The 27,875-nt window shown below is 46.5% G+C and overlaps 1 protein-coding gene across 6 annotated transcripts; it reads left to right on the forward strand.

Moving 5' to 3' along the window:
• ZNF605 (zinc finger protein 605) lies at positions 1-24,212 on the forward strand. 6 transcript variants are annotated; one of them, XM_013990316.2, is made up of 6 exons: positions 1-91; positions 5,150-5,308; positions 5,736-5,892; positions 13,654-13,774; positions 14,006-14,098; positions 17,914-24,212. In XM_013990316.2, the coding sequence occupies exons 3-6, from the start codon at positions 5,878-5,880 to the stop codon at positions 19,698-19,700; spliced, it is 2,016 nt and encodes a 671-aa protein (XP_013845770.1). In that variant the 5' UTR covers positions 1-91; positions 5,150-5,308; positions 5,736-5,877; the 3' UTR covers positions 19,701-24,212. The 6 variants fall into 6 exon arrangements, with proteins under 6 accessions (XP_013845770.1, XP_005657350.1, XP_013845776.1 ...); XM_005657293.3 differs by having other exon boundaries at positions 5,150-5,237; XM_013990317.2 differs by having other exon boundaries at positions 61-223.

A 27,875-nucleotide genomic window follows, 5' to 3' on the forward strand; every position in this document is an offset into this window, starting at 1 on the left:
GTTCTAAACCGAGTGGGACTCTGGGAAATGTGGTTCCGCGCAGCCGCTTCCTCGGCCCGGCTGAGTCTGCCTCAGGGCTGTGGGCCAGCGGGTAAGCGTGTGCGGCTGGGGTTGGGTGCGGGACGGCGCGGCTCTAGCCTCTTCGTCCAACCCGGGCCTGTGCTGACCCCAGCGCGGACCGGCTCCGGAACCGGGCGCGAAGCAGGCGCGGATCCCGGTCCAGGTGGGGGTGAGGCTGGAGGGGTGGTGGTCCGCGGCGGAGTAGCCGTGGGGGCCGTGTGGGAAGGGAGCGGTGGGGGGCGGGGCGTGGGCGGCTGGAGCGCGGAGGCAGGAGGGAGCCGGAATTTGCTGGGCAGCGTTTGGAGGACTGGGGGGGGTCTGTAGGGGTGGGGGGGCGGTGATTGTGGGATTCGGGAGGGAGATTTGGGAGTCAGTGTTAAGGCTTCCCGTGGTGGTGGGTGATGAGGGATCTGTGAAGGGGAACTGTGGAGCTTTTAATGTGAGAACGCTGGAGAGTCGGAATGTTGGAATGTCTGTGAAAATCTATACCGAGGTTTGAGAGAAGTGAGTAGTTACGAAGCCGGTGGAGGAAACTAATTGGGTGATGGGGGCCTCTGCGAGGGACTTTTGAGGGGAGTCCTAGACTTGGGGGTCAACAGCTCTGGGAGTGAGGCAGCCCGGGAGGTTGCCCTCTGTGTGGGGTGAGTGTGTGCGTTAGAGACGTAGGTTGAGAGATGTTTGTAGGAATAATTAAGACACCAGTTCCTACTGCATAGCACAGTAAACTATATCCAATCTCCTGGGATAGATCACGATGGAAAATAGTATAGGAAAAGAAAAACAGAATGCACATATATGTATGAGTGGGTAGCTTTGCTGTACAGCAGAAATTTGGCACAATTTTGTAAATTAACTATACTTTAAAGAAATTTAAAAATTTAAAATTTCTTTAAAAACATACACAAACACAAAGACTCTAATGGTCTCTGATTTGGGTGCCTTTGGGTTGGCAGTTGGGCCTGATGGAATGAATGATCAGGCCCTGAGGGTCTGTTTGGGGGCATTTAGAGGGCTCAAAATGGTAGGACTGAGGATTTCATTAGCAGGAAGCATTGCTGGTTGTGACATTGTTGGGTTTTACCTGAGCCCTGCTCTCCTGGAAAACAAGACAGTTAAGAAATCTCTCTGGAGTTCCCATCGTGGCTTAGTGGTAACAAACCCAACTAGTATCCATGAGGATGCAGGTTTGATCCCTGGCCTTGCTTAGTGGTGCTGCAAAGAACCCCCTTCCCCACAGGACTCTCTTGTTTAACTATGACAAGGCCACAGGTAAATATACATCAGTCCCTCAAACTCTCGTCCTTTGCCTCATCAGTGATTAGCTGAACAGTTTGTCCCCACTGATCAAAATGCTTGTTAGCTAAACTTCGTTTAAGCTTCTCTCCTTCCCCAGTTCCCTGAACTTTGGTCCACCTGAAGCTTGAGCTGCTTACAGCTTTTCCTGAGAACTGTCCCCTCCTGAAAACTGGCCAACCTCTGGTAAATGTTCTCTGACCTACTGTCTGGTCACCACCCTGCCCTTTATTATTATTTTTTTTAGGACCACAAGTGTGGCATATGAAAGTTTCCAGGCTAGGGGTTGAATTGGATCTGTAGCTGCTGGCCTACACCACAGCCACAACACGCCAGATCTGGGCCACATCTGTGACCTACACCACAGCTCATGGCAATGCTGGATCCTTAACTCACTGAGCAAGGCCAGGGATCAAACCTGAGTCCTCATGGATACTAGTCAAGTTCATTTCCACTGAGCCATAACAGGAACTCCTTTTTTTGTTGTTGTTGCATCTCTGGCATGTAGAGGTTCCTAGGGCAGAGATTGAACCCGTGCCACAGCAGTGACCTGAGCCACAGTAGTGCCAATACCAAATCCTTAACCTCTAGGCCACCAGGGAACTCCCTCACCACCACCAGGCCCTTTGATCCATCTTCCCCACACTGTGCAGAGATACTTGTGCCTCTTAGGGCCACCGTGTTCTCCCTGTTGTAGCACCCCAACCCCTCAATAATAAATCTTTTGTGTGAGGAGCTCCCATTGTGGCTCAGCAGTAATGAACCCAGCTGGTATCAATGAGGGTGCAGGTTTGATCCCTGGCCCTGCTCAGTGGGTTAAGGATCAGGCGTTGCTGTGACCTGTGGTGTAGGTCATAGATATGACTTAAATCTGGTGGTGTTGTGGCTGTGGTGTAGGCTGGCAGCAGCAGCTCCAATTTGACCCCTAGCCTGGGAATTTCCAGGTGCTACAAGTGAGGCCCTTAAAAATTTTTTTTAAATAAAAAAATCTTTGAGGTGACATATTTCTTTTTTTTTTTTTTTCTTTTTTGTCTTTTTGCCATTTTCTTGGGCCGCTCTCACGGCATATGGAGGTTCCCAGGCTAGGGGTCGAATCGGAGCTGTAGCCACCGGCCTACGCCAGAGCCACAGCAGCGTGGGATCCAAGCCGCGTCTGCAACCTACACCACAGCTCACGGCAACGCCGGATCGTTAACCCACTGAGCAAGGGCAGGGACCGAACCCGCAACCTCATGGTTCCTAGTCGGGTTCGTTAACCACTGCGCCACGATGGGAACTCCACATATTTCTTTCTTAAGTCTGCATTTGTTTTTTCCCTGACTATCCAATGGCTGCTTTTTGGTGGAGGGGAATAGCTGGTGTGGTCTAGCTGGTGTTGGGAATCTTGCAACTGAGATATCAGATTGGAGAACTGAGTGTCAGTGACGTAAGGTCTGGACACAAGCAGACGGGTGGCCTGTTAGAGATTGTGATTGGAAAATGGGGTGGTAATTAGTATTGCTGGAGGGATCAGGGTGTTGGTGTTGGTGTAGAGCTGGAGGCCCTTTGATGACCTGTGGGGGTGTGGGTGGTGGGTAGTGTGGGGTACACTAGAGAGAGGGTACCATGGGAGGGAATGGCTGGGGGTTCCTTTGAGTTTAGCTATGGGAGCTAGTTTGGGTGGTGGGTGGTGATGGGAAATAGCAAGCCTGCAGGGGGAGGCGGGGCTCTGTGAGGACAGTGATCACCTGTAAAAGTGAATGGGTAGGTGCCTGAAGGAGAGAGTGATTGGAGTTTTGTGGGAGGGCTTTGGGACTCAGCATTTGGTTGAGTTTCCGTGGAATAAATCGTGGAGATTTTGGAGTAGGGTTCGGAGGAGCCAGTGATGGGAATCAGGGACTGTGGGCTCGTAGTGAATCAAGGAATCTATAGGGACGACTGTGGCTGATGCACAGGGCAGAGTGAGGGAGGGCTCGTGCCATCAGGAGTAAAGGGTTCTGAGGGTATTTGGGGGTGGGGCTGTGGAGAGATTTTGGGGTTCATGTGCTTCTGTGGTTTGGTTCTGTCACGGGGGGTTGGTGGTTGGGGCCTTTGCTAGAGGGGTCCCTGGGGACCCACAATGTGTGTAATTGATGGCCCAGACGTCCTAAGGGGGGCGGTGGGCATGTGGGTTTATGGAACTTGGTGGTTGTGTGGTCTGGAGATTTGTGAGGGGCATGAGAGTGATCTGGGGACTGGAGAATCCTCAGGGGGTCAGTGATCCAACTCTCTTTGGAACCTGTGTTTGAGGAGCTTTGGGCGTTGGTGATTGTGGGGTCTGTGAGGGTGGTGGTATGGGGTTTAGGTGGATCTGAATGAATGTTGGTCATGATTTGGCTCAGGTGACTCTCACGTAGTGACTTCTGTTTAATAACCATGCTGTCCTTTGTTCTCTGATCCCGCTTCCCACCCCGCCACCCCCCCGCCCCCGCCCCCGCCCCCGGCACTGCCGTGAGTGTGTTGACTATTTCCTTGTTTTCAAGTTCTCTGAGACCCCTTTGGCTTTAAGTCCTCCCCTGGCTCATCAAGCCCCTCTGCCTCCTTGTCTCTGAACTGCCTCCAGCTGCAGCCCTTTGTTGGGTGTGGTCTTGCTCCTTGATGGGCGTGGTCTTCTCATCACAGCCGTGGGGGGGGGGGCGGTTCTTCTCAGGGCTCAGCTAAAAGTCATCTCAAGGGGGCGGTCTCTGCCTTTGCTGAGGGAGTGGCCTCCATCCACCTACTCCTCTGTCACACTGAAAGTTTCTTCTGAGCACTCTCACAGTCTGAAGTTGTTTATTACTTGTGTGTCTGTTTCCCGTCCGAGAACGCATTTCTTAGAGGGCAGGGACCCTGTCTGTCTTATTTAGTGGTCTCTCCCATGTGCCCATAACAGGGCCTGGGGGTAAGAGGTCTTCAGCAAATGGCTGCTTTCCTGGCCCATAAATGAGACAGTGAGTATGTCTGTCTGAGTGCATGAGTGTGTGTGAGAGATCTAATGCAGGCATGGGAGCAAAGTGCGGGAGTGTGATGGGTCCTGCGGGAGGAACCAGGGTGACTGTTTTAGATGTTAGTCCTATCGGCTCATCCCCTTTTCCAGAGGAGAAGCTCCACAAGCTCTTCTGTGAACCAACCCAAAAGGGGTGCAGACAAGATAGAAGCTTCCAGGGCAAGGAGTTCCCTGGTGGCTCAGTGAGTTAAGGATCCAGCATTGTCACTGCTGTGGCTTGGGTTCAGTCCCTGGCCTAGGAACTTGCACTTGCCTCGGGCACAGCCAAAAAAAAAAAAAAAAAGCAAGAGAAGCAGCTTCCAGGGCAAGTGGGCCTTCACCTCAGGGACCCCAGGTTTGGAAAGGAAAACTCAGGGGTTTCTCTTTTCACTCAAGGATCAGGAACCCTTGGGAAGAGGCACCTGTGGAGCAGTTTCCTTGGGGGGGGTCTGGGGGCGCTGGGGGTCGAATATGAGCCAAAAGGCAGCTGGGATCCCTTGCTATCGCCATGTTCCTAAACTCAGCAGGGATTTTGGTCTGGCTTCCATCACCCCCTGGAAACCTGTGGGCTGGGCTATTGTGCTGGTTTCTGGGGGAAGGGGCAGCAGTGTTTGCCCCAGAGTGAGCTGAGAAAGGAAAAATGGAAAAGACTTCCTCAGGCCTCTCTTTCCACTGCATTTGCTCTGGGCAATAGCCCCATCTGCTCTGCCAAAAACATGCAGTTTCGCTGCGGCCTGTGTCTCCTTGGGGTCTCCCGTCTTCTTTTTGCCATTTCTTTTAGTTACTGTGATCTACGCTTTCCTTCTGCTCCAGGGCTGATTGTGGAGTAGAGGCCAGGCATCCCAGGCTACGTCATCATCTTGATGTAAAAGCCATTTCCTGTGTCCTGTCCTGCCTGGAAGTGAGTTGCATTGCACTCTGTAGCATCTATGCCAGTCATTTCATTTAAGTCCCCCTGGGAGGGGTTTCCAGGTAAGGATCCAGTGTTGCCACTGCTGTGGCTCAGGTTCGAGCCCCATCCTTGGAACTTCAGCATGCTTTGGGCCCAGCCAAAAAAAGAATGCCTCCAGGAAATGGTGCTGCAGGATGAAAGAGCCAAGACTGTGTTTCTAGACTTTCTCGATGTCTCTGCAGAGCTCCCCCAGGGTCTTTGGTTGGCCCATTGAGGCAGGTGGCTTCCTTCTGGCATTCCCAACTAGGAGCCAGACTGCAGAGCACAGTGTGTTGTGGTGCAGGCCTGGCCCAGCTGTGGTTGGCTCAACTGACATGTGTCAGTAGCTCACGTCCAGTTTCTTAGCACTGGTAAACCACCTGACTGAGTTCCCAGTAAGAGAGAACCAAGAGTGACGTCCTAAAATTAATTGTATCATTTATAATAAAATTTGCACTGCATTTCCAGGCCATGGCTCTCAGGACCAGGGTAACTCATGTGAGATGAGAAAGAAAAGGCCACAGGACTTGAGGAGCATTCTCAGCCTTTGACTGGAGCATCGTGACTGAGAGAAGTCAGAGAAGAGTGGATTTCCTCAGAACTGCAGAAAATGATCAAGTCACAGGTGAGCTAGTTGTTTACCCTCCAGCATTTTTTTTCTATGGGTGGAATGAGGCTTACAGGAGTCATGACAACCAACTGGAAAGGACTGAATGCATTTATAGTCAGAGAAAGTATGAACTTGGGAAGAAGGGTGCCAAAAGAAGCACAGAGTGGATTGTGGAATCATACGGCAATCTTGAAGTGGGGATGTAGACATGTAGGAAATATGGTCCTGGAGTTCCTGTTGTGGCATGGTGGAAATGAATCTGACTAGTGTCCATGAGGACATGGTTCAATCCCTGGCTTCACTCAGTGGGTTTAGGATCCGGTGTTGCTGCAAGCTGCAGGGTAGGTCTCAGACGTGACTTGGATCTAGTGTTGCTGTGGCTGTGGAACAGGTCGGTAGCTAGAACTCTGATTTGACCCCTGGCCTGGGAACCTCCAAAACAAAAAATGAAAAGAAATAAGGTCCTACATCATTAGCGTAGAATTGCAAGCTTTGGAGTTCCCGTCGTGGTGCAGTGGTTAACGAATCCGACTAGGAACCATGAGGTTGCGGGTTCGGTCCCTGCCCTTGCTCAGTGGGTTAAGGATCCGGCGTTGCCGTGAGCTGTGGGGTAGGTTGCAGACACGGCTCGGATCCTGCGTTGCTGTGGCTCTGGCGTAGGCTGGCGGCCACAGCTCCGATTCGACCCCTAGCCTGGGAACCTCCATATGCCGCAGGAGCGGCCCAAGAAATAGCAAAAAAAAAAAAAGAAAAAGAACTGCAAGCTTTCCTCAGATGTCCCAGAAGCTTCCACGGAGAGAAATGGAAGTGATCATGTGGTTTCCTGTCAAAAAGCCGTCTGTTTTCTCAGTGGAAGCAAACATTTCCTGATCATTACGTGGAAAGAAAACATATTGGTAGCTGTTTATGTAGATGATCTAGTGGATAAAGCCCTGTAATGAGTAAGCCCTATAACCTGGGCTGTTCTTACAGAGACCCTCGGTGTGGGCAAAAGACATGGCTCATAGGCCATGGGCACACATCCTGCCTCTGTTCGGGTTCCAGGGAAGAAACCAAAGTCATCTGGTAGACCTGGTGATTACAGAACCTTTAAATGCCTGCCAAAACTATTCTCTTAGTTGGATTTTTTTTTCCTTTTTTTAGATGTCAAGTGAAAAGGAATTTTTGATACATTTTAGGTTGAGATGTTTTTGCTTCTCTTGGCAAAAGCTGGACGTCTGCCTTCAGCTCCTTTTTCTGATTTTTTTTTTTTTTTTTTGTCTTTTTTTTCTATTTCTTGGGCCGCTCCCAAGGCTTATGGAGGTTCCCAGGCTAGGGGTCGAATCGGAGCTGTAGCCACCGGCCTACGCCAGAGCCACAGCAGCGTGGGATCCAAGCCGCGTTTGCAACCTACACCACAGCTCACGGCAACGCCGGATCCTTAACCCACTGAGCAAGGGCAGGGACCGAACCCGCAACCTCATGGTTCCTAGTCGGATTCGTTAACCACTGTGCCACGACGGGAACTCCTTTTTTCTGATTTTTTTTTTTTTTTTTTTTTTTTTTTGGACTGAAGAAAAGTACTGTGGTGTGCTTCACTTTTCAAAGCGATTCCTATTCACTTAGCTACCCCCGCCCCACCTTCCTTTCCCTCCATTTTTTCTTTCTGTTAAAAATTCTCTTGTGTTTTCTTTTCTGGCTGCAGCTGCTGCATGTAGAAGTTCCCAGGCTAGGGATTAAACCTGCGCCGTGGCAGTGACAATGCTGGACCTTTAACCTTCTGGGCCACTAAGGGACTCCTAAAAATTTGGTTGCTTAAACCAGTGCACAGCACATTGGCTTTTCCCCTTTGCTGCTGGCTGGTTCTGTGTCAGGAGCTCTGAGAGATGAGAGATCAGAGTAGCTTGTGACAGCAGCAACCAGAGTGACAGTAGCCAGGAGCCTTTAGTCACTGCAATGGCACAAGCAAGAGCCTGAGGCTGAGGAAGATGCCAGCTTCCCATTACCTTTTCCTGTAGAGGGAATGGCCAGTGCCAATGCAGGGCTCATCTCACTGCCCAGGGCGCCCCGAGCAAAAGGCCCTGACTATTTTATGGACCAGGTCAGGAAGAAGGGAAAGGGGAGGTAGGAGTGGAAAGCACAGGTCCTGAGTCTGAGTGGGAACACTAGGAACAGTGTCCTCAGGTCCTGTCTGCCCTTCCCACCCTGACCCTTGCCACAGGGAGGCCTTAGAGAGGCACCTGAAAAAGGCCTTTGCCACAGGCCTCAGAGAGACACAGGACGATGCACAAGATCATGTACCAGTGGGGTCTGAGTTCCTGTCTGTGGCCCCTTGAAGTCTGGGGCGCACAGGCTACACCCCAGGCCTAGTGAGGAGGGCAGAGACTCCTAGGAGGCCAGCCAGGTCACAGCTTTTGTACCTGCCTGTGGTTGGACCTAATGGTTCCCCCATAGGTTTTTAACCAGCAGCCGGACTCTTCAGCTTCCCCCCCTTGATTTTCCAGGACCTGAGTGAGAAACAGGCTCCCCCCTTGTGGACCTGAGTGGGCCAGACTTTGGGGGACCCAGACAGGAGCCACGGGATTCATCCGGGGCAGCAGCAGCTGGGGCCCTGAGGAAGGCCACCCGAGCAGGATGATGGCGCCTGCCTCCCAGGATGAATGTGGTCTCAACCATTTCCCAATCAAGAAAGCTCATCTCATTCCTTCAGGAGGCCTCTCATGTTGCTGTGGGAATCTTTCTGAGCCTGCACAAGGCCTTGGTTCCTCACAGCAGAGCCCTGACCAGTGGACAGAAGCTGGCCTGAATGCCTGCGAGGGCTGAGACATGAGGGTCATGACACCTGGCGTGTACCCAGCAGAGGTTTACCCTGAAGGGCATGTACAATCCTCCTGGAAACAGAATTGGCAGGGCTGGTGCACCCCAAGCAGGACCTGCTGTGTTCAGGCAGTTAGGTTAACAGGGCCCCCAGCACAGCTTTCTGTTCCAGGTGTTAGCTCAGTCCTTGGTTTTCAAGGGACTGTCCAGCATGGCTTGTTCAGAACCATTTTGTTTAATCAGGACCTCACCCTTTATGAGACGCAGGCAGCACCCAGCCATTCTGCCTGGAAAGTGCAGGGGCTGAGGCAGCCCCGTCTGGAAGGTGTTGGCTTGGCTCAGAAGTCTAAATCCTGAGTTCTTACAGGAGCGTGGAGAGAAGTGCAGAGAGCTGTTTCTTTTTTTCCAGGAAGAAGGAATAGGTCTGAAAAACAAAGATCCAATGCCTTTCTCCCTCAAGGGCCCTTTGCCTCTCATGGTGCTGGATTTTATTTTCTTTTTTCTGTTGTTATTATTAGTGTGTCCCATTTTACTCAAAACTGTAAAAGAAATCATCCTCTGTTTTCATCCAGACTGTCTGAAAAGACCCTTTATCCCTACACAGAGGGATAGATATTTTTATATAGCTTTACCAGAGAGATCATGTTTAAGAATTGGTTAGCAAAAAACCCTGAATTCTTAAAAGATTTTAAAATGTTTTTACTTTTTTTTTTTTCTTTTTAGGGCTGCACTTGTAGCATATGGAAGTTTCCAGGCCAGGGGTCAAATCGGAGCTGCAGCTGCCAGCCTACACCACAGCCACAGCAACGCCAGATCTGAGCCTCATCTGGGGCCTACATCACAGCTCATGGCAACACTGGATCCTTAACCCACTAAGTGAGGCCAGGCATTGAACCCTCATTCTCATGAATACTAGTCAGGTTCGTTACCACTGAGTCATGACGGGAACTGCCTTGATTTAAAATGATTTTCCATGATTTCATTGAGTCTTCAGGAAGAGGCATGGGGGATGGAAGTTTCTTGCAGTGTTCCCCACAGAGCTGGAGATGTAAGTGTGAGGGAAGGGGTTGTGATTAAAGCCAGCCTGGCCCAACACCCGGCCCAGGGAGAAGGGCCCTTTGGGAGCTGCTGCGCTGGGGTCCCAGGCTGCTCTTCTGGGCCCTGTTGCCCAGGCGGTGGTGATCTTGACCCCTCGTATCAACCACTTTAGTCAGACCTTAAACTGTCCACGAAGACTCTCACTCAACCCCTTGGCAAATCTGGGGCTGTTATCAGATGCAGTGAATTCAAAACCCGAACAAGAAATGAATATGGTCACATAGGGCCTGAGTAGAGTAGCCTGAGTCTGTGGAACCCATGAGGATGGCTAGACCAGACCCTAAGAAAGTGTCACGGTCCACTGAAGCCTTCGGGATGGGTCGAGAGGCCCAGTGTGATCCACCTGTTGAGAACATCCAGGCCCATTTATGTGATAGCCTGTCCCTCCCAGTGTCTGGAAAGTGGAAAAGCTTTTGGCACTGTTTTGACACCTTCTGACAACGTTGGCAGCAGGTGTTTGTGGGCCCAGCCTGGGACAGTGTCAGTGTCCATGGCCGTCCTATCTGCTGGCTCCAGATGGGGCAGTTCTGGGCTCTTTGTTGTGAGCACCCAAATGGCTAACAAGCCAGTTTTTATCCATGTCTTACCCCGAGGGGGTTTTGTTTTATCTTCTTGTGGGGTTTGCCTGTGGTGTTAGCTCACAGTCCTCTACCCTGACCCTGACATGCAGGGGCCTGGGGTGCACACAGACCCCAGGCCAGTTCCAGGCACACACTTTGGGGCCCAAAGTAATCGCCCTTTGGAACTGGCAGCCCACACACTGGCTGTGCACCACACTTGGGGTGGGGAGGGCAGCTCCCACCATAAGGCCAGCCAGTAAAGCCTTTGTAATTGCTCATAGGTGGGCCCGAAAGTCCTAGTTTTTTACCAGGAGCCAGACTTCTCATGAGTTTTAAAACATGTATAAATTCATGTAATTAGAGTTCCTGCTGTGGCCCAGTGATAATGAACCCAACTGTTATCCATGAAGATACGGGTTCATTCCCTGGCACAGTAGGTTAAGGATCCAATGTTGCTGTGAGCTGTAGTATAAATTGCAGACTCAGATCCCAAGTTGCTGTGGCTGTGGCATAGGCTGGCATCTGCAGCTCCGATTTTACCCAGGGCCTGGGAACTTCCATATGCCATAGGTTTGGCCCTAAAAAGCAAAAAAAAAAAAAAAAAAAAAAAAAATCATGTAATCAACATCCCAGTCAGGACTCAGAATAGTCATCTCTCCAAAAACACTCCCTGGGTCTCACCTTCCTGCATCCCTAACCTCTGTTCTCTGTCTTCGTAGTTTTGCTTTTTCCAGAACAACGTATAATGTAACCGAGAGGATGTAATCTTTTTTTGGCCGCCCTGCAGCATGTGGAGAGCCCAGGCCAGGGATCAGATCTGCTGCAGTTACAACCTACAGTGTAGCTGCAGGTGCAGGAACACTGGATCCTTTAACCTACTGTGCCAGGCTGAGGATCAAACCTGCATCCTGGTGCTGCAGAGATGATCCCATTGCACCACAGCAGGATCCTTTTTTTGGGGGGGGGGCACACCCTTGGGATGTGGAACTTTCTGGGCCAAGGATCAAACTGGTGCCAGTCCTTAATCTGCTGCAGCACAGGGAAACTTCCTGATGTAGTCTTTTGACATTGGCTTTTTCACTCATTCTTCAGTAGTTTGTCCCTTTTCCTTGTGAACTGGCTTCACACAGTTGTGTCACGTTGTGTGAAGGCACCAGACCTAATCCATTCACGGTGAAGGACATCTTGGTTTCCTCCAGTTCTTAGCAGTTGTGCTCCTTTGCGTACAGATTTGAACGTAAGTTCTCATTTTATTTGGGTAAATATGTAGGAGTTGGATTACTGGGTGTATGTTAGGTCTGTGCTCAACTTTGTGAGAAGCTACCAGAGTGTCCTGAGTCCCTGCACAGTTTTGCATTCCCACCTGCAGTGAACAGTTGTTGTTGCTCTGCATCCTCAATGGCACTTGTCAGTTTTGTTTTGTTTTTATTCGTTTTATTGTGTTTTGGCCACACCTGTGGCAAGCGGAAGTTCTCAGGGCAGGGATCAGATACATACATTCTTTTTCATATTATTTTCCATTGTGGTTTATCACGAGATATTGGATAGAGTTCCCCATGCTGTATGGTAGGACCTTGCTGTTCCAGATTGTTTTGGTGGTTCCAGCTCCTTTGCCTTTTGTCCCCACACCCTGAGTGTAGTTTCATGGACTCTGTAAAGAACACCTGATTGCCTCTGGCCTGCAGAGACTGAGAAGTATTTTTTCTACTCACCTTTCTACTTCTAGCACCTTACGGTTCTGGGGCCCTGAATTGCCGAGAATGCCTTTGTTCTCAAGGATGTCTAAGGGAGGTGGCTGGTTCCTGCCTGGAGCAGAACCTCTGGGAGGGAGAGGTATATTTTGGAGATGAAGCTGTGGTTCTGGTTTTGACAGTGACTGTCACTTAGCAGGTAGAGGCCAGGCCCGCTGTGAGGGCCTTATACTGCATGGGGCAGTCCTGCTCAGCTAAGAATTGTTCCCAAATACCAGAGGCACCTTCTTTGAGAAACATTGCTTATTTAAATACAACCTGTTATGTAGTTCCCTAGTGGCCTAGCAGTTAAGGATTTGGCATTGTCACAGCTAAGGTGCAGGTTTGATCCATGACCTGGGAACTTCTGCATGTTGCAGGTGCCACCAAAAAGTAGTAATAAGTAAGTGAATAAAACCTATTCCTCTATTTTTTTACTTTTTTCTTCTTTTCTTTCTTTCTTTTTTTTTTTTTTTGGTCTTTTTAGGGCCACACCCACAGCATATGGATGTTCCCAGGATAGGGGTCAAATCAGAGCTGTAGCTGCTGGCCTATGCCACAGCCATAGCCACACCAGATCCAAGCTGCATCTGCGACCTACACCACAGCTCATGGCAACACCAGATCCCTAACCCACCGAGCAAGGCCAAGGATCGAACCCTAGTCGTCATGCATACTAGTTGGGTTCATTACCACTGAGCCACAATGGGAACTCCTTTTCCTAGTTCTTATTCTGTGGATAGGTAAATGAATTCATAATGATGAATATTTTAGTTTCTCTCTCAAAGTATAATGCAAGATTAGGATAATTTTGCTACTTATCCATTGCTGTGTAACAAATTACCCCAGGCAGGAGTTCTCATCATGGCTCAGCATTAACGAATCTGGCTAGTAGCCATGAGGACATGAGTTCAATCCCTGGCCTGGCTCAGTGGGTTAAGGATACGGCATTGCCATGAGCTGTGGTATAGGTCACAGATGTGGCTCAGATCCCTTGTTGCTATAGCTGTGGTGTAGGCTGGCAGCTGCAGCTCTGATTTGACCCCTATCCTGGGAACTTCCATATGTTGAGGGTATGGCCCTAAAAAGACAAAAAAAAAACAGAATTATCTCATGCAAAAATTTATCTTAGTGTCTATGAGGTAGCAGTCTGCCCGCTGCTTCCCCATTTGGTTCTGACGGAGGGTCACATGACCTTGTAGTCAGGGTGTTGGAAAGGGCTGCAGTCCTCATGGGGCAGTAAGGAGGTGACCCCCTCTGAGCTCACTCACGTGAGTGTTGGCCGGTCTCAGGTCCTTTTCACATGCACTTGTCCACAGGGTTGCCTCCCCACGCGGCAGCTTAATTTCCCCAGAGAGAGCAGGAGAGGGTTCCCAGCATGAAAGACACATTCTCTTCTGTTGGAAGGGAGACCATCACGTCTCCCCTGTCCATTCAGTGGAAGCAAGCTGGTAGGTCCTGTCCATGGTCAAGAGCAGAGGGTCAAATAGCAATGAATCCCAGCAGTTGGAGGTCATAGGACTAGCTTGGACGCAAAAGCCTATGTGCAACAAAGGAGTTACTTTAGGTATAACAGGATGGTGCTTTTTCAGATATCGTTTGAGGATGTGGCTGTGGATTTCACACTGGAGGAGTGGCAGCTGCTTAATCCCACTCAGAAGAACTTGTACAGAGATGTGATGTTGGAGAACTATAGCAGCCTGGTTTTCCTGGGTAAGGACATTCTTCTGTAACACACTGTGGGCCGCAGGATACTATGAATTCCAGATTTAAATTTCAGATATCAAAGATGCTTTGCTTTCTATACCCAGTTGAAAGAGGTTTTTTTTTTTTTTTTTTGCTTTTTTGCTTGCTTTGTTTTATAGCCCCTGTAGTGACATATTCTTTATGCATAAGAGTCTGCTAGCCCAAGCAATTGGGACTCTCTGTGTTTCCAATTAACAGGTTATCAAATTATCAAACCCGACACAATTTTCAAGCTGGAACAAGAAGACCCATGGATATTAGATGAAGAAATCCTAAGTCAGAGCTTTCCAGGTGAGAAATAATCAAGTATATGGCAGACAATGAAAGTTCAGTCTTAGGGTTTTGATGTTAGGTTGGTACTTTTGAAATGTTATTTGTAAAGATGTGTTCACAGTGACTGCATCTTTAGAGTTGACTCAGGGGTAGTGACATGAGGTCTTCCTGCTTTTAATGTGCTCTTTGTCCTGGTCTCCTCATCAGCATGTATTCCCTTGGTAGAGCTGCTGAGAACACCTCAGCTCATGTCTGCAGCAGCATGCTAACTTAGGACCTGCCTTCTTGGGTAAGGCCCTTCCTCCCAGCTTCCCCAGTCAACGTTTTCTTTTCTCCTGCCCCAGTCCAACTTGCAGAGGTAGGCTTTTCTCCTCCTCTTTAAGAATTCAGTTTTGGAGTTCTGGTCATGGCTCAGCAGTAACAAATCCAACTAGTATCCATGAGGATGCAGGTTTAATCCCTGGCCTCGCTCTGTGGGTTGAGGATCTGGTGTTGCTGTGAGCTGTGGTGTAGGTCATAGACATGGCTTGGATCTGGCATTGCTATGGCTGTGGTGTAAACTGGTAGCTACAGCTCCGATTCAACCCCTAGCCTGGGAACTTCCATGTGCTGCAGGTGCGGCCCTAAAAAAAATGCAGTTTTGTCCTGTTTAAGGTGACACTTTGATTACATTAGAGTTTCCTTTATTATTTTTCTTTTCTCTCTCTAATTTGTCTGGTTTCTGTCTCAAACCGACAGATAGGAGGATGAGTCTGTGGGTTTAGGATGAAACTCCAATGCCTTACGCATTCTCCCTGCCTTCTTGCAAATAAGAGCTTTGGGCTTAGCTGCTAGGACATCTTCCTGGTGCCCTGGTGCCCTTGGTGTTTAGCTTCTAAAGCTTCTCATTCATCCCTTCAAGTAGTCTGCTGGGTTTGAAACCCCCATTACCTGCTATGTGACGTTTTAACTCCATTTGTTTGGAAGACCCTCACAGTGTGAATGTGGATGCTTCCTATCTCTGCAGTTTTTCCTGTGCCCAGAGGGCATAGTTGACTGCGCTGGAAGTGGCTTCTCCCTCCATGTCTTTCACACAAGTTTCTCTGCAGGTGGGCCTTTGGAATAGTACACTCTTCTCTCTAGATAGCTCCCTCTTCAGTTTGAGCTCCCTTTTCACTTCCAGGGAATGTGCCTTTTCTGAAATCTCTACTTGCTGAGGAACTCCAGGCCTGATCAGACATTATCTGTAACTTCTTAACCAGTCAGGTCTTAAGATTTTTTTCCCTCGTAGAAGGATGGCAAATAACACTCTTCTCAGTCTGCTATAGAATTAATGTTGTGTAATTACTAAATATTTCAATCAGTTTATTGTGAGGCCAGGTAAGATAGGCTCTTTTATATATATAGTTGATTTACAAAGTTCTGGTGGTTTCTGCTATTTTTCTCATTGTTGTGAGCTGTGGTGTAGGTCACAGATGCAGCTTGGATCTGGGGTAGCTGTGGCTGTGGCATAGGCAAAGTGACCCAGTTATACATTTATATATATATATATATATTTTTTTTATAGGATCTTTCTTATTTATCAAACATTTCTTTTTTCTTTTTCTTTTTCTTTTTTTTTAATTTTCTTTTTAGGGCAACACCCACGGCATATGGAAGTTCCCAGGCCAGGGGTTAAATTGGAGCTACAGCTGCCAGCCTATGCCACAGCCACAGCAACACCAGATCTGAGCCACAGCTGTGACCTACACCACAGCTTGGAGCAATGCTGGGTCCTTAACCCACTGAGCAAGGCCCGGAGTTGAACCTGCATCCTCATGGATACTAGTTGGGTTCTTAACCTACTGAGCCACAATGGGAACTCCCTTATGTATCAAATATTTCTTTAATACAAAGGTTTTCGTCTAAGCAAATGTCTCAGCTTCCCTTGGGAAATGTTTCAAATCATAGATTCTTGGAGTTCCCATTGTGGCGCAATAGAAACGAGTCTGACTAGGTGCCATGAGCTTGCAGGTTTGATCCCTGGCCTTGCTCAGTGGGTTAAGGATCTGGCATTGCTGTGAGCTGTGGTGTAGGTCACAGACATGGCTCAGATCTGGTGTTGCTGTGGCTGTGGCGTAGGCTTGCAGCTGTAGCTCCAATTTGACCCCTAGCCTGGGAATCTCCATATGCCATGGTTGCAGCCCTCAAAAGCAAAAACAGACAAACAAATTACAGATTCTTGGCACCATTCACATGGATTATTAGAGCTAGATGTGTATAGTTTGGGAAAGCTGTTGAGATAGACTTTATTTTTCCCCATTAATTTAGAACCACTGGTGTGATATGAAATGAGGGGGATTGAGAGGCCATGAGTTAGGAAAATAACCTTGCAGGACCAGACAGCTTTAACTTGGAAGAAAATTCTAAATGAATTCAGTGTTTGAACATGAAGCATTTGTTCAAATTCAGAATGTGAAGTTGATGATCAAGGTTAACTGTATTGAAAGGAATTGCTTGAAAAGTTTAATGAGGAGTACCTCTTGTGAGTTATGAACCTGACTAGTATCCATGAAGATGTGGTCCATTCCTGGCTTTGTTCGTGGGTTAAGGATCCAGCATTGTTGTGAGCTGTGGTGTAGGTCACAGACGCAGCTTGGATCTGGCATAGCTGTGGCTGTGGCATAGGCCAGCAACGGCTGCTCAAAATCAGTCCCTAGCCTGGGAAAATCCATATTCCACAGGTGCAGTCCAGAAAAGAAAAAAAAAAAACACTTTAAAATACTCAATAAATTGTGATATTGTGGAGATCACAGATATTTTTACTGAGAGGTTAAAAAAAATCTAATGTTATACAAAGAATACTTGTTTAGAATAGTGATCTTCATATACAGATTCAACATATAGATGATAGATTTAATTGAAATATCACAAGGCCTAAATAAAATTGTTGATGCTGAGCACTGCAGAACTCTTGGATAATTCCAAGAAGCAGCCAAAAACTAGTTTTCATGATAGTGAAATTAACTGATATCAGTGAATTGGGTGATGATCTTGAATGAGAGTGGGTTTTTGTTTTCGTATTGTTTTTTGGTCTTTTTAGGGCCACAATCAAGGCATATGGAAGTTTTCAGGCTCAGGGTTGAATTGGAGCTTCAGCTGCTGGCCTGCGCCACAGCAACACCAGATCTGAGCCTCATCTACGACCTACACCGCAGCTCACAGTAATGCTGGATCTTAACCCACTGAGCAGGGCCAGGGGTCAGACCCGCATCTTCATGGATATTAGTCAGGTTTGTTACCACTGAGCCACAACAGGAACTCTTGAGAGAGTTTTTAAGATGTACTAGGAGTACAGAAAACTAACAGTCTCACCTTTCAGATGTGAGGCGGATACCTTGCATTTCTGTGCATCATATTCAGTGTTTCTCTCTTGATAATGTTTAACAGTGCACACTAATCTTGCTGTTGTGCACCTGTGATTCTCAGTCTTCTCTGGTGGGGCACTTACCTGCCTTCTTCCCTGATATTCTGCCACTAACAAAGTCTGGGCACAAGTGATAATCAATAGATGATTGTGGAATGACTATGTTAATCATCCCACTGTTTGATTAGAAATTGATCATCTCTTTTATCTCATGATCGCTTGAGTATATTTCATCTTCCCTTATTTGAAAGTTTGTGTTTATAAAAATTTGTAATTTCAAAATCTTTTTTCATTTCTATTAAAATTTTCAATGCCTAATAAGTAGACATTGTATTTGGGAGATTTTTTTTTTTTTGACTGGGATTTTAGGCTCCATTTCAGAAATTTATTCAATAAGCATAAACATTGGGAAGTTTATATAGTATGGTTTATTTTTTTTCCTTTGTAGAAGAAGTCTGGCTAGATAATAATCTCAAAATGTGGCACCAGGATAATCAAGACAAACTTGAAAGTTTGGAGAGAGCCCATGAATATGACATTTTTGGGAAATTGTTTCATTCAAGCATTAACTTTGTTCATTTAGGAATGAGATCTCATAAATGTGGCACAGGTGAAAAAAGTTTGAAACATCCTTTTGATTTTCTTATTCCAAAAAATAACAGTGAAAAAAAGAAACTTGATGAGTTTAATAAGAAATTATTATTCTGTATCAAAGCTGATAGAGCTTATGGCGGAGTAAAATACTCTGATTGCAATAAGTGTAGAAAAGTCAGCAGTAAAGAGCCAGGGCTTGTTTCAAACCATGCAGGAGTCTGTTTATGCATGGAATGTGGCAAGGTTTTTAACAAAAAGTCACAGCTTATTATACATCAGAGAACTCATACAGGAGAGAAGCCCTATGGGTGCCATGACTGTGGGAAAGCCTTTTCACAGAAGTCATTACTCACTATTCATCAGAGGACTCATTCAGGAGAAAAACCATATGGGTGTGGTGAATGTCAGAAAGCTTTCAGTAGGAAGTCACTGCTCATTTTGCACCAGAGAACTCATACAGGAGAGAAGCCCTATGGATGCAGTGAATGTGGGAAAGCCTTCAGCAGGAAGTCACAGCTCAAAAGACATCAGATAACCCATACAGTAGAGAAGCCCTATGGCTGCAGTGACTGTGGAAAAGCTTTCTCCCAGAAATTAAAACTCATCACACATCAGAGAACGCACACAGGAGAGAAACCCTATAAATGTAGTGATTGTGGAAAAGCCTTCTTTTGGAAGTCACAGCTTATTACTCATCAGAGGATCCATACAGGGAAGAAACCTTATGCGTGTAGTGAGTGTAAAAAAGCCTTCAGCAGGAACTCACTCCTCATTAGGCATCAGCGGATTCATACAGGGGAGAAACCCTATGAATGCAGTGAGTGTGGTGAAGCCTTCATCAGAAAACCACAACTTGTCAAACATCAAATGACTCATACAGGAGAGAAGAACTATCAATGCAGTAATTGTGAGGAAGCCTTCTTTAAGAAGTCAGAACTAATCAGACATCAAAAAATTCATTTAGGAGAAAAACCCTATGGATGCATTGAATGTGGAAAAACCTTCTTTGGGAAGTCACAGCTCCTAACACATCAGAGGACTCACACTGGAGAGAAACCTTATGAATGCAGCGCCTGTGGGAAAGCCTTCACCCAAAAGTCCAGCCTGATATCACATCAGAGGACACACACAGGTGAGAAACCTTACAAATGCAGTGAATGTGGGAAAACCTTCAGTGAGAAGTCAAGTCTCATTCACCATCAGAGAACCCATACTGGAGAGAAACCCTTCCAGTGTAGTGAATGTAGGAAAGCTTTTGCCTGGAAGCCGCAGCTTCTTAGACATCAGAGAATTCATACCGGGGAGAAACCCTATGAATGCACTGAATGTGGGAAGGCATTTGTTCAGAAAGTACAGCTCATCAAGCATCAGAGAAATCATACAGGAGAGAAAACCTATGGGTGTGGTGACTGTGCAAAAGCTTTCTTTGAGAAGGCACAGCTTATTATACATCAGAGAATTCATACAGGAGAGAGACCCTATAAGTGTGGGGAATGTGGGAAGTCTTTTACTAGAAAGTCACACCTCATGAGACACCAAAGGATCCATACAGGAGATAAATACTATGGATGCAGTGAATGTGGGGTTACCTTCCACAGGAAGGCCCAGCTCCTGGTGCATCAGAGAAGTCATGTGCTGTAGACGTGGTGTGCATGTATGAGAGTGGGGACTAGGCCATGAGGTGTCAGGCCTCTGCCTCTCCAAGGACACAGAAGAGAGAAGCCCTGTCAGTGCAATGAGTGCCCCGCCATGCAGAATTCAGAGAGAGGACTTTTTTTAAAAAGTGGCAATATAGGAAAGCCTTCTCCCAGGAAAAACAACTTATTACATAATAATGGTTCCTTAGCATGGATGTCTTATCATTATTGAGATAGTCCAGACCTTTCTATCACAAGTGACAGGTTATTAAATATTTAGAAGACCTGAACAGGAGAAAAACTATTGTCATAACAAATGAGTAAAAGATTTCATCGAGGAAGGTTAACTCAGGGAGTTCCTGTTGTGGCTCAGTGGTTAACGAATCTGAGTAGCATCCATAAAGACGCAGGTTCAATCCCTTGCCTTGCTCAGTGGGTTAAGGATCCAACATTGCTGTGAGCTGTGGTGTAGATCTCAGACACGGCTCGGATCCTGCATTGCTGGGGCTGTGGCCAGCAGCTACAGCTCCAATTTGACCCTAGCCTGGGAACCTCTATATGCCACAGGTGCAGCCCTAAAAAGCCAAAAAGAAAAGAAAAGAAAGGTTAACTCAGGAGTTCCTGGTGCATCAGTAACCAGTGTTGTCACTGCAATGCTCAGGTTGCTGCTAGGCACAGATTTGATCCCTGGCTTGGGAACTTCCACATGCTTTGGGGGCAGTCAGAAAAAAGAAAGAAAAGGTACAGTAGGGTATACACACTCAGAGGAAATGCTGAGTGTCTTATATTAGAGATTGCATGCAGAGGAGTAGTCCTAATTTGAACAATTTGGTAAGCATGATCTTATTGAAATAATGTAGTAAGGAAGTTGTGTTCATTGTATGTAAATTATTATCAGAAAACAGGCATTTAAAATGGTAGCTGTGTGTTCAGCATGAAGATTTCTGCTGTCTGCTATGGTGGTGTGACAGGACCAGATAAACTCTCCTGCCGTCACCAGCTGGAAACAGTACCACACGTGAAATACTGGTGGTTATACTTATGATGAGCACAGGTTTGCTATCCCCGGCTGAAGGTGGACAGAGTGAGGAGGGCCCTACAGTTTCCCAGCCTGCTCCCCATGGAACCATCCAGGCTGCAGGTCAAGCAGGGGACAGACATGGTCCTGCTGAACCAGTCCTGCTGGTCCTGCTCAGTTGGCATCTGAGGAGCCACAGTTGCTAGAATTTGCTGGGTAGGAGAGAGTATCCAAGAGAGGGGGTGCAGAAATCCTCAGTGAGCCCCTGAGTCTTTGGCTTTAGTGCTGATTTACAGGTGCAGAAGGAAACCGAGACCAGGAAGAGCAGTGCTGGAGGGCTGTCAGCTGAGTGAGCCTAGGAGCTGGACACAGGGGTGGGGACAGCTTCTGACATGTGGGTATCAGGAGCACCCACAGACAGTGTTGTCTTGGTTGTGAGGGTAATTAACTCTAGATTGAAAGCCTCTCTGGAACCCTCAGTGTCTGGCCAAGAAGCAGGAACATATGACTTGTAACCAGGAGAAAAACCAATCACTAGAAGGAAAAGACAAGTGGATGGAATTAGTAAACAAGGATGTTCAGATAGCTGATATAAATATAAAGTAGAGGAAAACATGAATTTGCTGAAACATGAAATGGGAGCTATATTTTTAAAAGCCCAAGTGGGGATTTCCTATTGTGGCTCAGTGGTTAACAAATCCGACTAGGAACCATGAGGTTGCAGGTTTGATCCCTGCCCTTGCTCAGTGGGTTAACGATCCGGCGTTGCCGTGAGCTGTGGTGTAGGTTGCAGACGCGGCTCGAATCCCAAGTTGCTGTGGCTCTGGCGTAAGCTGGCAGCTACAGCTCCGATTGGACCCCTAGGCTGGGAACCTCCATGTGCTGTGGGAGCGGCCCTAGAAATGGCAAAAAAAAAAAAAAAAAAAAAAAAGCCCAAGTGGTACTTCTCAAGAAAAACATCATCTGAAAAATTAAAAAAAAAAAATCTGGATAGAATTAACGGACTAAACAGGAGTTCCCATCATGACTCAGCAGTAACGAACCTAATTAGTATCCATGAAGATGTGAGTTTGCTGCCTGGTCTTGCCCAGTGGTTTAAGGATCCAGCGTTGCCTTGAGCTATGGTGTAGATCACAGATGCAGCTCGGATCTGGCTGGGGCGTAGGCTGGCGTCTGCAGCTCCAATTCGACCCAGATTCTGGGAACTTCTATGTGTCATGAGTGCAGCCCTTAAAAAAAAAAAGGAACAGGTTAAACATAGAAGAGGGGAGGTCCCATTGTGGCTCAGTGGAAACGAATCTGACTAGCATCTATGAGGATGCAGGTTCAATTCCTGGTCTTGCTCAGTGGGTTAAGGATCCAGCATTGCCATGAGCTGTGATGTAGGTTGCAGATGCAGCTCAGATCCTGAATTTCTGTGGCTGTGGTGTAGGCCAGCAGCTATAGCTCCGATTCAACCCCTAGCCTGGGAACCTCCATAGGCCGTGAGTGTGGCCTTTAAAAGAAAAACAAACAAACATAGAAGAGGAGGAAAAAAAACAATGAATTTGAAAAGTAAGAACAAAAGCTATCAAAATGATATACACAGAAAAAGACTGGGGAGGGATGAGGGGGCAGAAAGAATAGGAAATCAGTTACAGTGGTGTGATGTGATATATGTGTAATGGGAGTTCCAGAATGAGAGTGAGAGAAGAGACGGGCAGAAGTATTTAAATATTAATGAGTGAAAATATACATGTGTGATGAAAAGTATAACTCCACATATTCAAGAAGCTCAAAGAACCTAACAGAGGATACAAACAAGATTATGTCAACAGACATCATATCAAATTAATGAAAACCAGTGTTAAAGTGAACAATTGTAAAATGCATGGAGAAAAAGACACAAGGTATTCACACAGCAAAGAATGGCAACATACATGGTCAGAATCTATGCAGACCGGAAGACAGCAGAGTAACATCATTAAATTACAAAAGAAAAAAAAACAAAAACCTCTGCAACTTAGAGTTTGACTGCCCATCAAAAACATCTTTCAAAAGTGAGAGAAGAATAGACATCTTCAGAAAAACAGTTCTTCCTCTGTAGCTCTGCCTTCAGAAGAAACTGAAGGATGTTTGGAGGCAGCAGGAAAAGAATACTAAGTAGAATGAAGAGTTCTGAAAATGGTGGATATGTGGTGAATATAAAAGATTTTTTTTTCAGAGTTCCCATTGTGACTCAGCAGGTTATGAACCCACCTGGTATCCATGAGGATGCAGGTTCAATCCTTGGCCTTGATCAGTGGGTTAAGGACCCGGCGTTTTCATGAGCTGCAGCATAGGTCATAGATGCGGCTCAGATCTGGCGTTGCTGTGGCTGTGGGGTAGGCCAGCTACTGCAGCTCTGATTTGACCCTTAGCCTGGGAACTTCCATATGCTACAGGTGTGGCCCTAAAAAGAAAAAGATTAAAAAAATTTTTTTTTTCTCATTGTAAAATGTTTTTAAAAGGTAATAGACTTCCAAAGCCAATGTAATGACAGTCTATTTTGTGTTATGGTCTATGTAGAAGTCAAGTGTATGACATCAATAGCACTTAAGTACGAATCCTTCAAATAATTGAAAGACCCATCTGAGTCAGAAACCTCTTTGCTTGGGGGGGCAGGATGACTTGGGTTGTATGAGCTACATGGTGGAAATATGGAAATCATCTGGATCGTGGTCTTTCCTCCTTTCCTGGCTCTGCCCCAGGCTTCCTAGGATTTCTGTTTAGTTGAACATGGGAGGGGCTGGTCAGTGATGAGCTGGTGTGGGGAGAGGCCACAGCGTGTCACCCCTCCCTCCCTCCCATGTCTTTGTCCCGTGGGGCAGCCCCACTTCTCCGACTCATGGTCTTCTCCCTGCTTGTCAGGCTCAAGGGTGATAACTGCTTTCAGGGGCTTCACCACCCCTGGGTGGTTTCCTTAATTCTGAACACAAATCTGTAAATAGTCCCTTTATTAAATGTTCTTGAGTTAATCATTCTGGTGTAGCATTTGTTTTTTATGACATTTGTTAAATGATGAGTGTTTAACGAAGTTTTGAGTATCAGTTGCTAGACCATGAGCCCCATAGGGCACAAAGTACCATCTGTCAAGATTTCCCATACTCTGGGTTTTCTCTTTGTTTCTTCATAATTCGGTAGAAATGATAACAAATGACAAAGTTCTTTTGTGGTTTTGGTTTTGTTTTGCTGCAAATGGAAATGGCTCTGGAGACTGTTACCATCTGCATCATGTGCCCGTGGTCTTGCATTTGTTACAAAACCTTCTTCAGTGATAGAAACCAAAACATTTATGATATCTTAGGCTGCCTCTGGATTTGCTGAACACCTTACAAGAAAGCATTGTGATTTATGTTAAATACGTGTGGACAAGAAAAGGTAACCATTACTGAGTGAAGAAAGGAATGATGTACCGTATTTTCCTGTACTCTCATTTTAAAAACTTGTACTGTTCAATTAAAATGTTCTCATTCCATATTCTGCTGGTTTTTATTATGTATAATCCATGTTGTCTGTAACTGACAGACAAGGTTTCCCATTTCAGGAGTCAGAATCACCCCAGAAAACCCTTTCAAAGACTCCACACCAGTTTCCTTCACAGGTGCCACAGCAAAATGAAAATCAAATTTTCTAAGATTAAAACAGGTGCTTCACTTATAATCTCATGACTAAACTAGGCTGAAATAGACTATTAAAGCGGTCGACTGTAGCTAGTACCCTCCCCTATCGTTTATCAAATATCTCTAAGCATTACACCTTGGAGTTCCTGGGTAACTCAGCAGATTAAGGATCCAGCATCGTCACTGCAGTGGCTTGGGTCACTGCTGTGTCACAGTGGGTTAATGATCCAGCTCATCTCTGTGGCATTGCTGGTTCAATGCCTGTCTGGCACAAGGGGGTTAAGGATCTGGCACTTCTGCAGCTATGGCATAGGTTGCAGATGCAGCTCGGATTCGATTCCTAGCCCAGGAACTTCCAAATGCCACAAGTGCAGCTGAAAAAGGAAAAAAGTGGGGTGGGGGGGAGGAAATGTCACCTTGGAGTTCCCTGGTGGCCTAGTGGGTTAAGGATCTGGTGTTATCACTGCAGGTGCTCAAGTTGCTACTATGGCTCAGTTTTGATCCCTGGCCTAGGAACTTCTGCATGCTGCAGTCATGGCCAAAAAAATAAATAAATAAAATAAAGGAATTTCACCTTTTGTTAGCCTCTCTCACCCAGTCACTCTCTCCTGATACACAAACCGTTTGAAGGGAAATAATTGCTATCAGGCTCCACAGCAGCATTTTCTCTAAAAACTGGATTTGCATTTCCATCTGCCTTTTTTTTTTTTTTTTTTTTTTTGCTTTTTAGGGCATATGTGGCATATGAGAATTCCCAGGGTAGGGGTCTAATCAGAGCTTGGGCCTATGCCACAGCCACAGCGATACGGCATCCAAGCCACATCTGTGACCTACACCATAGCTCACAGCAACGCCAGATCCTTGACCCACTGATCAAGGCCAGGGATTGAACCCTCGTCCTCATGGATACTAGTCGGATACGTTTCCACTGTGCCACAACGGGAACTCCCTCCATCTGCATTTTGAAGAAGCTCTTCAGGCAGGTTTTCCATTTTGTGTAACTACAGGAGGCACTGTTCCCAATGTGGTCCATGTCAATAAACTTGTGTATCACTCTCGTCCTCTCTTTAAGGAATTAGCTAGTGAATGACATAAGTATTTTGATGTTTGGGCATGATTGGAAAACAGCACTGTGACAGTGACCTGTACTGTGGGGTCTGTATGTGGTAGTGAAATGGTTTCCACCATCAGAATAATCCCCTGGCCCCTTATTTGCCACATAGTGAGGGACAAAAAAACATTCTCACTCTATCTTAGAAGATTTTATTTATGCTCTGATTTTTTTTTTTTTTTTTTAGAAGCAAACAGCATAACATGTCATGTTCAGCTCAAAAGAATGAAATTTGGGGAGCTCAGCGGTAACCAATCCAACTAGTATCCATGAGGACACTGGTTTGATCCCTGTCCTCTCTCAGTGGGTTAAGGATCTGGCGTTGTAGGTCGCAGATGAGGCTCAGATCTGACGTTGCTATGGCTATGGAGTAGGCTGGCAGCTACAACTCCAGTTTGACCCCTAGCCTGGGAACCTCCATATGCCGCGGGTGTGGCTCTAAAAAGCAAAAAAAAAAAAAAAAAGGAGGGGGGGAGGCAAGTAGATACTTGGAGGAAATACTCATATATATTTGCCAACAAATTCAGCAAAGTAGCAGGATATAAGATTAACATTCAGAACTCAGTCGCATTTCTGTATACTAACAATGAAATTAGAAAAGGAATACAGAAATACAATACCTTTAAAAAAAATACATCAAGTCCTGCTGTATAGCACTGGGAACTATATCTAGTCACTTTTGATGGACCATGATGGGAGATAATGTGAGAAAACGAATGTATATGTATGTGTAACTGGGTCTCTTTGCTGTACTGTAGACATTTGGCAGAATACTGTAAACCAGCTATAATGGAAAAAATAGAAATATTTTTTTTAATTAAAAAAAATACAATGAAGAATTCCCACTGTGGCATAGCAGGATTGATGTTGTCTCTGCAGCACCAGAACACAGGTTCAATCCCCAACCTGGAACAGTGGTTTAAGATCCAGAGTTGCCACAACTGTGGCATAGGTCAAAACTATGGCTCAGATCTGATCCCTGGCCTGGAAACTCTGAGTCAAAACAAAACAAAACAAACAAAAAACATTGAACTCATATGTACAAAAAGGATGGGGAAGAGGATTAACTTTTGCATGTTTGTTAGAGACCATTTGAAAGGAACAGTTCAAAAAATAAAAATAAATTTTTAAAAAGGAGTTCCCATTGTGGCTCAGTGGGTTAAGAACCTGACATAGTCTCTGTAAGGATGTGAGTTTGATCCCTGGCCTCACTCAGTGGGTTAAGGGTCCAGCATTGCTGTATGCTGTGGTGTAGGTGGCAGATGCAGCTCAGATCCTGCATGTCTATTCATGCAGCTGCAGCTCCCATTCACCCCCTAGCCTGGGAACTTCCATATGCTGCAGGTGCGGCGCTAAAAAGCAAACAAAACAAAACAAAAAAAAAACACTTAAACCAGAGAACACTGCAGCCATCTGGATGGTAGTAAGCGTGTGTCCCCAAATGATGAGGTCATCACAGGGCATCCCTGAGTACATATCCACATCACATGTGTTGATCCTGTTGGAAATGACATGCTTGTCTGATCAGAAAGTGTCAGGTGATGGTGATGTCTGGATTGGGGACCAGCTGTGCTCCATACATGCAGGTGGGGTAAGTGTCCAATGGAAGAAGTCAGGCTGCTGTTCTTTGTGGAAGGAGCAGCCTCTGCCCTGACTGGTGCCTCTGGAGATCAGGGCACCTGGGAGCTGTGAGCTCAAGCCTGTTGCTGCCATTGCCCTCTGTGTGATATTTGTAAGGAAAATTCTGTATCTGTATGGTTACTGAATAAACAGTTTGATGAATTAATATGTGTGAGTGTGATCATTGGGAACAATAAACTCTAGCTTGCATTCCAACTAGGCATCCCACAGTAAATCCCACTTTCCAGCACATTATAATCCAAATACACCCAATGTGGAGGAAAGGCAGCTCTTGTCAGTGTTAAAAGTTAAAGCTCAGGGAGTTACCACCATGGCTTACCAGGTTAAGAATCCAGCTAGGGAGTTCCCGTCGTGGCGCAGTGGTTAACGAATCTGACTAGGAACCATGAGGTTGCGGGTTCGATCCCTGCCCTTGCTCAGTGGGTTAACGATCCGGCATTGCCGTGAGCTGTGGTGTAGGTTGCAGACGCGGCTCGGATCCCGCGTTGCTGTGGCTCTGGTGTAGGCCGGTGGCTACAGCTCCGATTCAACCCCTAGCCTGGGAACCTCCATATGCTGCGGGAGCGGCCCAAGAAATAGCAACAACAACAACAACAAAAAAGACAAAAGACAAAAAAAAAAAAAAGAATCCAGCTAGTATCCATAAGGATGTGGGTTCAATCCCTGGCCTCACTCATTGGATTAAGGATCTGGCGTTGCTGTAAGCTGTGGTGTAGGTCACAGATGGAGCTCAGATCCCACATTGTCATGGCTGTGGCATAGGCCGGA

The sequence above is a fragment of the Sus scrofa genome, chromosome 14 (genome assembly GCF_000003025.6).
Source record: "Sus scrofa isolate TJ Tabasco breed Duroc chromosome 14, Sscrofa11.1, whole genome shotgun sequence".
Lineage (NCBI taxonomy): Eukaryota > Metazoa > Chordata > Mammalia > Artiodactyla > Suidae > Sus > Sus scrofa.